This window comes from Tetrao urogallus (genome assembly GCF_951394365.1).
Source record: "Tetrao urogallus genome assembly, chromosome: 6".
Taxonomy (NCBI): Eukaryota; Metazoa; Chordata; class Aves; order Galliformes; family Phasianidae; genus Tetrao; species Tetrao urogallus.
The window spans coordinates 11,352,531-11,367,639 of record NC_136819.1 but is presented as its reverse complement, the minus strand read 5'-3'; the positions used below and the strand labels follow the sequence as shown (position 1 = coordinate 11,367,639).

Genomic DNA, 15,109 nt, shown 5'->3' with positions numbered 1-15,109 from the left:
TTCCTATACAGAAAGTTTTAAATAGTGTATCTGAGATATAGTGTTTTTATAGTAAATTAGTTTTTGTACAGTTAAAATCTTTTAAGTTAGTCACTGAAATTAGTACATCACTACTTAGTGTAAAGAAATATCTTTTTTTTGCAAACATGAAATAAATGTCTGAGTCTGTAATAGATCACAGACGTGCACACACACACACACACACACACACACACACAGACACACAAAAAGACATAAAAAAAGAAGACGTATTGCTGTGCTAATTTGTTATTAAGTACCTTGCTTTTCAAGGAATTAAATTACTGACCAGTTTGATGAGGCCTAAGATTATGTATGTCACTTTCTTATTGTGGGAAAGGTCTTTTTACCTTTCTGTTGTAGTAAAGTCTAGCTCTGTAAACATATGTTATTGTCATCACGCAGAAGTTTTTCTGTGGAAATCAGGCCTTATACAAGCTGTTAGCTCTTTCTTCTGTGTTAACTAGTTCTAGAGCTCCCACTCCATCCTTTGAATGCTGAATTTCTTATGATGCTTTGCTTCTTGTGGCCAAGCAGCAGGACTGACTGCATTCAAAAACCAAACTGCAGTTTACATGCATGTGGGTGGGTAGTTACAGAACACTGGGGTACGGTAAAGCCACTGCACATGGAGAAGCTGGAGTGCTTGTCACCACTTGTCTGAAGTTTTGTTATGCTATGTGTGGTGTACCTATTGAAAGTGAAGAGTTTTCTTACGTATATGTGATTGAATGTTCCATGGCACATTTAAATTCAAGTGAAGCAGATGTGACTTTAAGACGTTCAGCTCCAAATGTGATCAGACCTATACAACCAGTAGCTTGTGTCTCAGCATAGTGTATAATTTATTTTATGAAATGTGGACGTGCTTCTCTGGTAAGCAGCAGTCGTTGTAAGTGACTTGTGTGAACAGGTCTGCATCAGTTTGGATTCTCAGGTGTAACTTTTATGTGAGTTTTTTTGAGCATTCAGAACATGTATGCTATGTTAAGATCCCAAACTGAAACTTTTTCAAACCTCATAACTGCAGAAATAATAGTGTACTCTGTTTTCTCATTCAGATGTTAATGGGTGAGTCTGACCGTTCACAAGTGAAATCTCTGGACACCCTTCTCTTTCATAGATCTGGCAGCAGAGAGAGAAAGAGAATGGGGCTAAAATAAACACAGCACTAAAAGCACTTGCATAATACACATAATAATGTTTTGCATCCATCTTGTTTCTTCCTGCCCTGACATTACAGGAAGTAAAGCAATGAATGGCTCTGCAGCTAAACTACAGCAGTATTATTGTTGGCCAACAGGAGGTGCCACTGTGGCTGAAGCTCGAGTCTACCGGGATTCGCGAGGTCGAGCCAGTAGTGAACCACACATCAAACGACCAATGAATGCTTTCATGGTTTGGGCAAAGGATGAGCGTCGAAAAATTCTCCAAGCTTTTCCTGACATGCACAACTCCAACATTAGCAAAATCCTAGGTAAGTGCAAGACAGTGAACAACTTGGGACTGTGTGCGAATCAAATTTAAGGAAAACTCAGAATGCTGTGCTATAGCAGTGACAATTGGCAGACATAAGTTTTTTATGGTGATGCGAAATGATGAGGTTATTTGTATTAGTGAAGCAAGCTAGTAGCTACCTTCTTGGATATGCAACTTCTCTGATTTTAGGACATACTTTGTCAGGGAGGTAGATTCACTAAATCAGGGATTTTAGATTCACTAAAATTGTAATTACTGAAAATGACACAAATCAAAACTCACGACTTGTTTTCATTTATTTCCTTTTCCCTTTTAACACTGTCCCCAAGTTCTATTTATTTTTAACAGCAGACTGGTAATTTGCTTTTAATTTGGCAACATTTGTGAAGAATGTTTTATGAAATATGTTGCAAGAGTCTATCCTGACAAAAGGTCTCATTGCAAGATTCCATTAGAAATCACTTGAACTTCAGATCACCTGACTGTAAAATGGTACTTTCTGAAGTAACTACTGGGAAAACAAAAAAAGAAGTAAAGAACAAAATCATGATGGAAGGTTTATGTCAGGCAGTGCAATAGCAAGAAACCCTGGTTTAAAGGAGATGTAGATGTATCTCTTCTCAAATGCAAAATATTAGCATGTTCAAAAAGCTAAGGAAGCATTTGTATCATGCAAGTAAAATATTGCTTAATCAAAATATGCTGTTGTTAATATTCAATTTGTATAGGTTGGGACAATTAGGGAATACTCCATGGATTGTTTCGGCACTGTGCAAATAAATTGTCTCATTTTTGAGAAATTTTGATTTACTTTTTGAGACCTCTCCAGAGAATTAGAAACATACGTGAGAATGAGTGGTGAAACATGAAAACCTGTATTTACTTTGAGTCTTTGAAGTTGAAGACAGATCTTAAATGTAACTCGTAATAAATAAAAGTAAAAATCAAATTTCATCTGTAATCATTTTATTGTAAACTTTGAGTTCAAATACATTTTTACCCAAGTTTGTTAGAGGCAAGCATATATAGAAATAAATGTTACTTTGTCTTGAAACTTTCAAAATCTTACTTAGTAGTTCTCATATTTTTGTCTACCATATTAGTAAGTTATATGAATAGCCTTTCAGTTTTGTATAAAACCTGCACTGTTTCAATGTTGGCAGCTGTAGGGAATCTATATTATTTGTGTGCATTCTGTGAAAAAACTATTACGAGTATAGTAACTGTATTCATTAAAATGTAAACTTTCAGCATAAATATTTCAGAAGTGCCAGCAATTGAGTGTTTGTTAACCATGGAATTAACCTGTCATTATTTTTTCTTCCACAAATAAGTCTATGTCCATATAATATTTGTGCAACTTTTCCAGGACAATAAGAAAAAAACCATGAAATATTAGAACTGACACAGAGTATGGCTGGCTATGGATAATATTTATACAACTTTTCCATTTGTTGATGTATGAAAAATCTTGGTAAAAGAATAGCTTCCACCCACGTTTAACACAGCTGTAATCATTTTATCCATCTAAAAGACACCAAAAAAGCTACTTTCTACTTTTTTTATCCCATAAAAAAAACCAAACACCTTCTCTCTTCAAATGTTTAGATAGTTTCTTATAAACAAGATGAGAGATCCTCTTCCTGTGAACACTGTATTATATTTTGTATGTTTTATTGGTGCAGCTTTCAATGAAGGTTTACAGTAACTGAAGTGGGATAGAGAATTACAAATATGCTTTCGTTTTCTTCTTTAACCAAAAAAAAAAAAATATATATATATATATATATATATATAGTGTGACTGTTAAAAAAAATTAAATGTTAAAAAAATTAAGTGTAACTTTCCCATAGTCCTTTCCAGTTATGACATGTAGTTGGAAGGTTATATCAAAAGATTAGTAAATTTAATAAAGAAAAAGGGGGATTTCTTCATAATATTCTCGAATCTGTAAGGTTCTCATATTTTATCCTGCTGAATACAAAGGTATTAATATCTGTTAGTACTAGGGTATAGCCCACATCTCTATCAAATTATCAAACCAAGTATCCACAGGCAATGTGTTAAGCCTTAAAATTATACTTGTAGACCTCACTGAGCCATCATACTGTGCCTGCTAATACAAAGGTATATATTTACTCATAGATAAATGCTCATATGAAAAAATCTGTTCCGTAGCATAAGGATGAGATTTTGAGAAGTAACTATTGATTTTAAGTTCATCTGTTTAATAAAGATTTATATATATTAGGTTTGCAGCACTATCTGAAAGTCAAGGCTCTTTTAAGATCTCTCTTAAAATACAAGTGCTGGCTAATGTAAATTCAAATCAGCTTATATAATTAACTTATTTAAAATGTACTTATTATAGCAAGAAGATGCACTGAAATGCATATGTGTAAAACTACACTTGCTTTACCTGGCCACTCACTGATGTTTTTGTTGATAGGATCTCGCTGGAAGTCTATGTCAAATCAAGAAAAACAACCTTATTATGAAGAGCAGGCACGGCTAAGTAAAATCCACCTAGAAAAGTATCCTAATTACAAATACAAACCTCGACCAAAACGTACCTGCATTGTTGATGGAAAGAAATTGCGTATTGGTGAATACAAACAACTGATGAGGTCTCGAAGACAGGAGATGAGGCAGTTTTTTACTGTAGGGTGAGTACTCTTGTAATTGTTTGCAGTGCATTGCAACGAGCGTTCTCTTTGACAACAAATTTACTAATCTGTTTAAGTCACTTATTAATGACATTTAGAAGGTAAGGATGTGAATCTATAAAATCATATTAAACACATATATCTCTGAAAATGGAACTTTAGCTTGATAAATTAAATTCTGATTATAAAACTGACAGTAGAATTCTTCAAAAGGAATTGTCTCCTGTTATCTGGAAAGGTTTGACTCATGCCTTTTGTGAGTTGCTAATATGCTAATCCACTCAGAGTTAATAACAACTCCAGGACAATTCCCTAAATTAAAACAAGAACAAAAAGAAAAACACAAACAATTATTCCAGTGTAGAATAAGGAGTTGGGAAAAGTGGAAAACAATAAAAGGTGCAGGAATAGTTGTTGTTAGATTAGGAACAGACATAAAGGAATGGTATCATTACATAAGGGTATGAGGATTTTTCTTACATATAGAACTGTGACAAATAATCTTTTTTAAAAAAATATATGGTTTGGGATGAGTCTTTCTAGTACTGCATAGACAGATTGGATAGATTTACCATTCGAAATATATGGTACAGAAAGATCCTGGCACAATTTTAAGAACACTGTGGTTTTTTACAGTATTATCTCTGTTCTTCAGGACAGAAGGCAGAACTATGAAGGACTGACAGATGAAAGATAGCATTAGTGCAGTGAAACAACTGCAGCATAGCTGATTTCCCTCTCCTGTGCTTTTTTGAATGAATTGATCTGTGATGCTCAATGCTCCAACAATGTTTCTGGTGGTTTACAGAGAGTCTAAATGCTCTCTCCACTGCCAGCCCTTCCAAATTCACAATGTTCTGCTTATTTCTCTAATCACAATAGTCTCCTTTTGTTGGCTACTTTAGTACCAGATAATTGACCTTGACGTCGATTATGTGCCCTCATTTTTGGCTTGGGATGCAGAACTCCTGTTGCAGTCAATTATTCTGTGGTACAGCCTGCAACAATGTGGGCTCTTTCTTCAATCAGTAAATAGAAGCGGTTTTGATATGCTGAAATAACCTTCCAGTCTACAATTTTAACATTGTTTTTTATTCTTCACTCTAAGGGAAATTGTTTACTAATAGGCTTCCATCAGAATTATTCTTAGAACTGTAAACAGAAATCTGAATACATACAGCATATCACAAATTATATTCAGACAAAGGGAACAAAACTTTAGCTGTTGTCCAAAGCAGTTTGACAGATCAAATCATATCTAGAGAAGAAATACAAAAGCAGCAGTCTGGACAGTTTGCCAATTGTTTACAAATTCAAAACAGAATTATGTAGCAGGGTTTCATGCGTCAGAAGTGATGGCTAAATATGTAGGTGAATGTGGAGGACAGATTTATGAAACTGTTATCTATGTAAAGAGTGATACTGTGACTTTAAAAAAACAAAAACAATCTTTTCAAAATGTAACCAAAATTTAACATCTTTCTCATCTATCAAACAATGTGATCACAAAGACCATGGAAATGTCATCATTTTCTTGAAAGTATTAATTAATTCTTATTCCTACTTACACTAAATCCAATTTACAGTGCTCAACCTATGTCAAAGGAAATTTAAAGTAACAGTAAATTACATTTTTGCACTTACAAGTGATGCAAAGGACTATGCTGGAAACAATAAGTTTTGTTATAGAAGCACTTTTAAAAGGTGCTTGCATTTGCTGAAGATGAAATGAAAACAAGGTTGCAGTTCAATATGGGTATAAATTCTGATACTTAGGAAACACAAGCTGTGATTTCTAAAAATTATTCCATGCTTTTCATGTTTTGTTGTGACCAATGACTCAAATTCATTTTTACCCTAATGAAAAAAAAATATATTGGAAGAGACCAAGCAGCTTCTTCAGTGGAAACATTAAACATATATGGCATAATTTATTTCAGAAGAATAATCTACTGAATAATAAAAAGTAACATTTCATCTCAAGTAGATTATAATTAAGTGAAACACAGTAACTGAGCCCATCAACTTCTTAAACTTACTCTTCTTTGTATTTTCCTATAAATGTAACATTAAACATCACTTGGAACAGTTTTCCTAACCGCCCTCATTTTTCCACTGTTTTGGTGGAGCATGTTTTGGTGGAGCATAAACCTTCCTTTGGAATTGTACACATGGGAATTGACATGCAGAATCTTTAACAGATTTAAGCAGGAGTAAATATTGCAGCATACAATACAGAAAAAAAAATGACCAAAAAAAAAAAAAAAAAAAGAACTGCTGAATTGTGCTAGGTGTTTTATATTGCTAGGAGTCCTGCTAGTTTTTATTTTCTCTCTCTCTCTCTCTCTCTCTCTCTCTCTCTATTTATATATATAGATCAGTACGTATATGTATATACTGATTAAGTTTAGAATGGGTATGTTAAAATGGCAAAAACTTATCATCACAGAATAAAAAGATAAATACAATAGAGGCAAAGAGAAAGACAGACCATCAAACAGATAGCTAGAAGAGCCTATAACTAGCAACAAAAATGATATTCTTTCATATTTGTGTTTGGAATTCATATATTGCAGTAGCAATTGAGGAAGGGCTAATTTCCATCCCCAAGTGAATCATTTGCTAGTGTAGAATAATCCTATGTGCACAATTAAAACACGCCCCCCCCATACACACAAACATGTAAGGAGTTTTATGTTGCTTAAACTTTTAAAGATGCAAAAAGTTCATGCTTCAGTGCTTCAGTGAGCTACATTCTTTCATAAATATTTGTAAGATACAGAAAAATTGTTTAGTGATTCTCAATATACAAAGGTAAGGTTTTAAAGTAAAATAGAGAAATAAACAAATGATTAGTCAGGTTCTGTTTGGATTTTTTGAAGAAAAACTTCCAGAGAATTGAGTGAGAGTGAAGATTTCTTGGAACAATTTGGGCAGGAAATTCATACTTTGGAGATAGATCAGAACGAAAAAATCCAGGGACTGTCAAATATTTTAGGTAACAGAGTGGAATTGAACATGTGCCTAGGTGTTGTATTGCATCCCTATGCAAATGAATTCTGTTTCAAGTAAGGCAGACAATAAGATGAAATAATTTCTAGTCAATGCAGACTATCTATTAAAAAATTGCTGCTTTTAATGTAGTGGATATTCAATCTGAAGACAGCTATATCTTCCAAGTAATTATTAATGGGATGCTGTGAATGATGACTTCAGTAGAAGGTAATCCCTAAACAGACGTCAAGAGATTTGCAGTTTATCTTCAGTACTAATTTTTGTAATACATAAATAAATGTAAACAAACAAGTGGATCATATATAGGCCATAAATTCAGTCATTTTGAGTCTGTCTTTTGTTGCCTTGCCTTACAAAAATAATTCAACTCAGTCATTTTTAGTCTTAGTCACTCTAAATACAAGTGTATGATATATACATTTATCTGCAAAATGATGTAAGCAGTAACTTTTTTTTTGTTTTGCCAGTGTAAGATGTTTACAATAAAGCCTTTATAGTGTTTATAACTACTGTACACACACGTAGTCTGAATGTTGCTAGACTACAGTTTTAAATAGAGCTGTAATATTATATTCCTGTAGCTTGGAGTCAAAGTAAGTGCACAATGGGTACTTTTGTGAGATTTACTGTTCATTCCTTATGGGGGTGTAAGTTTCAAGGGGGTGTAGCACATTGCATTTTCGTTAATGCACTTGATTTTGCTTCAGACATTTAAAGAGCTGTCAGAAAAATAGTTGGGAAGGGATCAGAAAACAATGTTAATTTGCCAATTTAAATGTTTAGCTAGTTTTGCAGAAGTGAAAAGTGGAATGTTCTCTAGGAAAATCGTGTGAATATTAATGGCACAATCTTGCAAGCAGGTCAATTGATCTGAGAGTTTTTACGCTACCTCCTCTCTTACATTAACCTCACTATTTTGGTCCAAATCTTTAGTCCCAGACTGGATGGACATGTTAGCAATACTGGCAGAGCAGAGAGGCAGGAGACCTGTGGTAATTGGCCACCTGAGGATTTACTTGGCAAAGAGGAGATGGTGGATACAGGGGTGGTTTGAAGCCTGAGTACGTAGCCATGCATCAACATTCCTCAAAAATCTAAAGGGTCCAAAGACCCTTCCTATTCAAAGATGAGAAGGCTATTGTTGAGTTCTGGAAATCTCAACCAGACCGAAGGTGTTCATTAGTGGATGGTGTAAGGATATGCAGCTGAGCTGCACTGTAACTGTAGCTCTCAGTTAGGAGAGTTAGGTGCATAGTTACTGGAACTGTGTAGGTGCTCATGTTTAAGTGCTAGCAAATTTTCACTAGTGGTTTGCAGTCTGAGGTACTTCCCATTTAGGTGGTACAGTTAACAGATGTTTACAATTCCATGGTGAGATAACAGGTAATTTAAAGCTCATAGTTCTTATCCTGCAGGAGGCATGTATACCTCCATACATTTGAATTTTGTCTAACATGTTAAGAAGAGTTGTATTGGTGAATGACAAATTCATTAAGCCTTTAACTTTCCTATTATTCCAATCAAGTTCTTTTCCACTTTGATTCATTCTATTGTTTGTTGTACATTTAATGCAATCTCAATTAAAAGGCAGTTCTGTAAATTCTACTTCATTGTACTCCCTTTATACTTTATGACCTGCTCCCTTTATATTTTGAAATAGAAAAAATGTACCCTGTCCCACTGAAATGTGGATATGCAAAACAGTTTTGCTCACTTGTTAAACATTTGAAAGAATGTCTGAGTTTTTTAACTCAGTCTGTCCTTTAGGGCTTAATATTAATAACCACTATATCAAGATGCATCATACCTCTGTCCCAAACAAATTTTTTCCCCCCTTCTTGCTGCTTGTAAAAAGACTATTTATTATAATAAAATAAATTTTTATGGTGGAGTATGAGAACTAGGTTTCTGATCTTCAGTGTCATCTGTAACAGAAGAGCAGCTTGTACTCAGTCATTTCTTCAGTATGTTCTACAACTCTTATTAGAAGTGTTTTAAAAATTAACTCTCCAAACGCCTTTTGGCATTATCATTGTGATATTCTTTGATGAGCACATAGGGATTTTCTTTGTTTGTTTTACAAATGTATTTATTGTAACAAATATCAGGAAAAAGTTAGTACTAGCAGCTGTTAGAAAGACAAATTGGAGAGAATTAAGTGTGTATGGCTTGGCAACAAATACGTAGAAATTTTCTGTGACCGTGGGTGACTTTCTTTTTCCTTTGCTTTGTGGAAACAGTCACTGATGCAAAGAATTTCTGTGTGTAAAATGTGTGGAGAAGGTACCTGTAGGTTTTTAAAAGTAATAATTTATATGCCTGACAACATGCAATCTTGAAACCAAAATGTTCCCATGTGAAGTAGGTGTTCAATTTTATGGATAAAGTATTGAAAGATGTTTGCAGCAAATCACTTGCAAGCAAATGCATTGGCTGAAAATTGTTTTCACAGAACATTTATCAGACCATTTAAAAAGTGAAAATTTAGTGAAAAATCCCTAGCTGTTTGTAAATCATCTGCAAATCATCATTTGCAAACAGGAGTATAATGACTGTGTCAAATGAATTACTGTGATGTTTTTGCTCACTGCTAGCCAGGTGTACCATACTCATACAACAGATGTTTGAATTTCTCAAGCTGTGCAGAGGCTTTAAGAGTCAGGCTAGCAGTACCAGCAATGAAGGTAGTATGTAATGCTATTTGAATATTCTATTACAGAGTGGTCATGATTTGACTCTCTCTATTGGTGCCTAAACTTGAAGTTCATTGGTTTACCAGTAACTGTTCAGCGATGTTTATCAAACCTAGAGTTTGGTCAATAAATGACAAAAATCCAGTATTTAAGGGACATCTTGGAAATAAGCTGTACATGATATGTGTATTGGTTTAGACAGTAATCAAGAATTTATAAAAGACTGGTTTTTGCAAAGCATATTTTTATCTCCTTTTGAATGTTGGCATAGAATAGCACAGCGATAAGAAGTTACAGATTCAATAGACTATTCAAACACATCGGACGCTGTTTCTCTTGCTAAAATTATAAAGTACAAAAATCTCAAATACTTGTCAGTATTGCTCTAAAGAATGTTGATAATACTCTGAAATACAGTATTAAAGTAGGCATGTATGTCAAATAACCAGTCAGTAGTAAAACAGCAACTTCCAGTGCACTTACGTATTTCTGGTACTGGACTTTGTTACATCTAAAGTATGATGGAGATTCTTTTCCTCCAGACAAGTTCAGTCTCCTCTTTTTCTCTTGTCTTTACTAAAGGTAATGGTCCAAAATTAATATAAGAATATTTGGAAGTGTCTTTTAATATAGTAAGTAAATCTGTTATTATTTAATCCAAGTGTAAAAAGTATCTTTAATTAATTCATAGCCAATAAAGACTTGACTGAAGGAGGAGTTCAGCATCCTGGCCTTACTCAGAAAAGCAGTTGAATATATGTACATTGTTGTAAGAGACATTGTATCTTCTGTAAAAGTTGAATTATTACATGCTGCAATCAAGCTTGCATTTAATTGCTTGACTGTCAATGATATCAGCCTAACGCTAGTTAGAGTGGTTTTGCTCCAGCATGCTTAATATTGTCACAGACAAAAACAAAGGATATTACATGGTACAAAGTTCTACATCAGAAGGCAAAATATTCCAGAATTAGAGACAGTGCACTCTTAATTGTGTCTCTCCATGTGTTTGCACTATGAAAGTAAATCAGATATGAGGAGGTTTTTGTTTCTGCAGACTGTGCATTACCACACAGAAAAGAACACTTGTATTTTTTGTTTTCACTGTACTTTTCTTCAGAAACTCAGACTTGCACATCAAAACCTGAAGAGCAAATGGCATTGTGATGATTGGTTTTAAATACAAATCAAAATTCAGAAAGAAAATACCCAAAGTATTCCCAAGTGATTTAAGAGTAAATCTAGCATTTAAATAGTAAATTTACTATTTATATTACATCCTTAAAGAAACACAAACAATGTTACCTCGTCAGCCATATGCCAGTTGAGGTACTACATGTAATCTTGAGTTGCACCATAAACAGTCACAAAACAAAAGTTCTAGTCAGGAGTTCGGAGGATAATTTTGGGCACCAGAAGTCTACTGCGGCAGTTAGGCATCGCTTAGGTGCCTAGAGCATTTTGAAGATCTCTCTCTGAGTGCTGCATTGCTGTATAGTTTGAATAAACACACAAAACACATGAAATAATCATATTCTGGTAGTTGCTAAATAATTTACTCTCCAGTTGCACATGAGGGCGGGAACTAAGGTGAACAGATACCATGCAGGACCAGACTGAGAACCTCAGAGGAATGCATGCAGTGCTCACGGGAAATCACCTGCTTTGATTTGGCCTTGCAAAAGGGCTTCCCTCCTCCAAACAGAGGTAATCACGTTCCCATCTTGCTTTTCCTTCTAGACAACAGCCTCAAATTCCAATCACCACAGGAACGGGGGTTGTCTATCCTGGTGCTATTACCATGGCAACTACCACGCCATCACCTCAGATGACATCGGATTGCTCAAGCACCTCCGCCAGTCCTGAGCCCAGCATCCCCGTCATTCAGAGCACTTACGGGATGAAGACAGACAGCGGAAGCCTTGCTGGAAACGAAATGATAAATGGAGAGGATGAAATTGAAATGTATGAGGACTATGAGGATGATCCGAAATCAGACTATAGTAGTGAAAACGAAGCCCATGAGGCAGTCAGTGCCAACTGAGGAGTGTTCACAGAATTAAAGTACTCAGACTCTTTTTTTTTTTTTTTTTTTTTTTTTTTTTTGGATTTTTTTTGAACAAAAAGTTCTTAAAGAGCCTGCATGCATGTGTGGCTCCTACAATTACATCAGCAGAATGGTCTTAAATGTTTCTTAACGTGTGAGACAGATTGTTTCCCTAATTTTTCATGAACTTGGGTTTTTTGTTGTTTTTGTTTTTTTAAATTTAGATGAAGACATATATTAAATATCAGACATCAGGACTTGAAAACTTATATGAATCAATAGCTGTCTTACAAGTCTTACCTTTTGTCTTTTTCCTTTTGGATGCTGATAAAGGCTTAAGTTACTGTTTTAGATGGGGGTTTTACATTCTCACTCAGGTATGCTGTGCCAGCCTACAGGTTGTGAATGTGTTTTTATTCTGGATTATTTTAGAAAACAAAAATTGCAGATTTCATATTGTGAAACAGAACAACTCCGCAAGTGTGCACATCTGTGCATCATAGCTCATCTTTAAAAAATCGTCTCTGAATTCCATTTTTTTCCATATGTATAGCTGAACTTCTGATGTGCCAAACTTTTCTTAACTTTTGAATCTTAACATTTAAAAAAGAGTCTTAAAGGAGACACTGTAAAGTCTTAGACAATCCTTTGGCATCTTAAAAAATATATATATAAAAACCTAATTTTTTTTTTCCAGAAAATGGTGAAGTACTCAGGAATCTGGAGACAGGATATTCTTAAGTAGTGAACCTGGTTGCCATAGTGCATGTGCCCAATTGCTTTTGCCTCTTGATGCCATTAGTGTGAAGTTTTAAGTAAGCACAAAAGAGCGATCACCAGCTATGGAAGGGCCTGTCTTAGCAGTGTGAGGCCACCTTTGACTACATTCTCTACCCTTTTGCTTTTAACCCTTGCATTCAGTCTTAACACATTTTCTCTTAAATAATTTATTCATTCCAGAATGTCAAGGGTCCAAATACTTAATATTTATTTTTAAAAGTACTGTTGGTGGCATTACACTTACAATTCCTTATTGATATTTTAAAGAGCTCTTTCTCCTCCTTCAAATTACATAGGTATGTGAAAATAAAAGTGCACCTGCTACTAAAACGAACATGACATTATGAATGAGAAATTCAATTGTTTCCATAACAGTGTGTGTTCAAGGAGTACTTGGAAACACTCTGTGATATATAACACAAAATAAAGTGAGTATTTTTATATGTACATACAGTACAAATACTCTAAAAATTTGTGTTTATAGTTACAAACCTCTATACTTAGCTGGACAGCAAAGGCAGATATGAAATCAAAATCCATATAGAATCTACCGTGATGAATTTTTAGGGCTTGTAGAATCCTGCAGTGAATCATGGCTCCATACATCACGTTCCTGTTGTCACCTGAAGGAAGTTTGCTATCCTGAGTATTTGTGCAATGATTTATATGTGAGATTCCTAGTGGAGGAGGGAAGGCCACAAAAATAACTGGCTTGCAAAGCTGAGAAAATGATGCATCAAAAATATTTACTGAATATTGTTCATACGGGAGTGCGAACTAGATCTTCATGCATGTTTATAAAGTTCTTTGGGATCTCTGGTGGCAAGGTGTACCCAAAGTTTTTATTTGTATTATTACTGGAAACAAAGGAATTGCTACAGAAAAGTCTAGGAAATACACAAGAAAGTTATATTCAAAGAGTTTGTTAATGTTTGGAGAAGGAAAAGAAAAAAGAAATTGCCATTTTCTTCCCTGTTCGCATTCCACTGCTGTTCATAAATATATCTCTATTTAAAATGCAGATCCAATGGGCCTGGTGAATACCTGTGCTGTAGCTCCTCAACTCCCTCAGCTTTTATTTTGAATTGGATATGTTCAGCACATTGATGATAAATTCAGACTCAGGCTGAGAGGTATGAATGAGCCTAGGGCAGCTCCTCCCAAAGTCTGAGGGAATCTTCCCACAGAGCTGAATGGGCTTTGCTAGACCCCAGACAATGAGAGGGCTGTAGTACTAATGCTGGTCATTGTCGGGCTGTTGTACTATCATGCAGAAGTTCATGTGAGGTGCAGTGATAAGATGCTGTATCTGGAGCTGCCATTTTCCTCAGAGCCCCAGTAATACTTCTTAGAGCAGACAGAGCCATTGTTGCCACTCTAGGGATCATATTTAAATGTGCAAGAACAACCCCCAAAACAAAGAAGACTGTTCAATTTACAGGACAATTTATAAAGATAATGGCATAGAAACACAATGGTTAGACTGCTCTGACCATTTTGTAATTTGGAACAAAATGCTATATTTTTAATATTTATTTGAATGTGTTCTGAGTCCATGTCTAATAAGCAATAAACCGGTCTAGCCAAGACTTTAAAGGCAAATGCTGTGTCGTTAGCTGGTGAGCGCCCTCTTCAAGCTGGCTAAGGTACTGATAGAAAGTGTTTTTTGTTCTCACAATTGCTTGGGAATTGGAACTGTTTTCAATACATTCAGCTCAGATTGGGGGGAGGGTACCATTATTTCCTAAAAGAAATGACTATTTATTAATGTCTTACATAATTCTTATGTTAGAAGTATTTCTCCCTCCTCCCATGTCACTTTTTCTCTCTTGCTCTTTTTTTTTTTTTTTTTTCTTCTGGTTTTGTTGCATTGGTAGAATGCTGTATTGCTAGTATTGTATTTTATGTAATTATTTTTTTTTGCACAAAGGCAAACATTTAGATTAGTTGGTTAATTTTTTTAAATTTTATGACCATGCCAAAATAATATTCTGCAGGCTTGTGGAGAACAAAGGACTGTTCTTTAGGACTGAAACTTGATTTTGCTTGTAGTACAAAAAAACACACACTCACAGATGTTGTTTCGTAAGTGTTATAAGCACTGGATATAAATGGTATTTTTTATCACTTCTGACTAATGTGAAACTGTTGTACGAAAACTACATGAACAAAAGTCATCTGTTTCGACTCGTGTGGGCCTGCCTCACAGTTGCCGGATTTGAGTCATTTTTATGTCTTGTTATTTCATTTATTTATGCAAAATACATGTATGTATGAACACTTTGTTTTAGCTCCAGCCCTGCCTCAGTGCTGATGCTCTCTATGTTAAAGCCACATTCTTGAAAATGACTGGCTGTTCAGGAATCGCCAGCTGGTAAAAATTGCATTTTATTGGCTGGGGAAGTGGGAGG

General features: G+C 34.9%; 1 protein-coding gene across 3 annotated transcripts in view; it reads left to right on the top strand.

The window, feature by feature from the left end:
• Positions 1–11,915, top strand: part of SOX6 (SRY-box transcription factor 6) — a gene marked incomplete at both ends in the record, with an annotated part of 220,615 nt that extends 208,700 nt beyond the window's left edge. For 2 of the 3 annotated variants that reach the window (XM_079536792.1, XM_079536793.1), the window contains 3 exons: positions 1,262–1,495; positions 3,947–4,163; positions 11,612–11,915. In XM_079536792.1, the coding sequence (XP_079392918.1) occupies positions 1,262–1,495; positions 3,947–4,163; positions 11,612–11,915 (755 nt within the window). The remainder of the gene's footprint in view (positions 1–1,261; positions 1,496–3,946; positions 4,164–11,611) is intronic. The other variant, XM_079536794.1, reaches the window with a different exon arrangement.
• Positions 11,916–15,109: the final 3,194 nt, after the last annotated feature.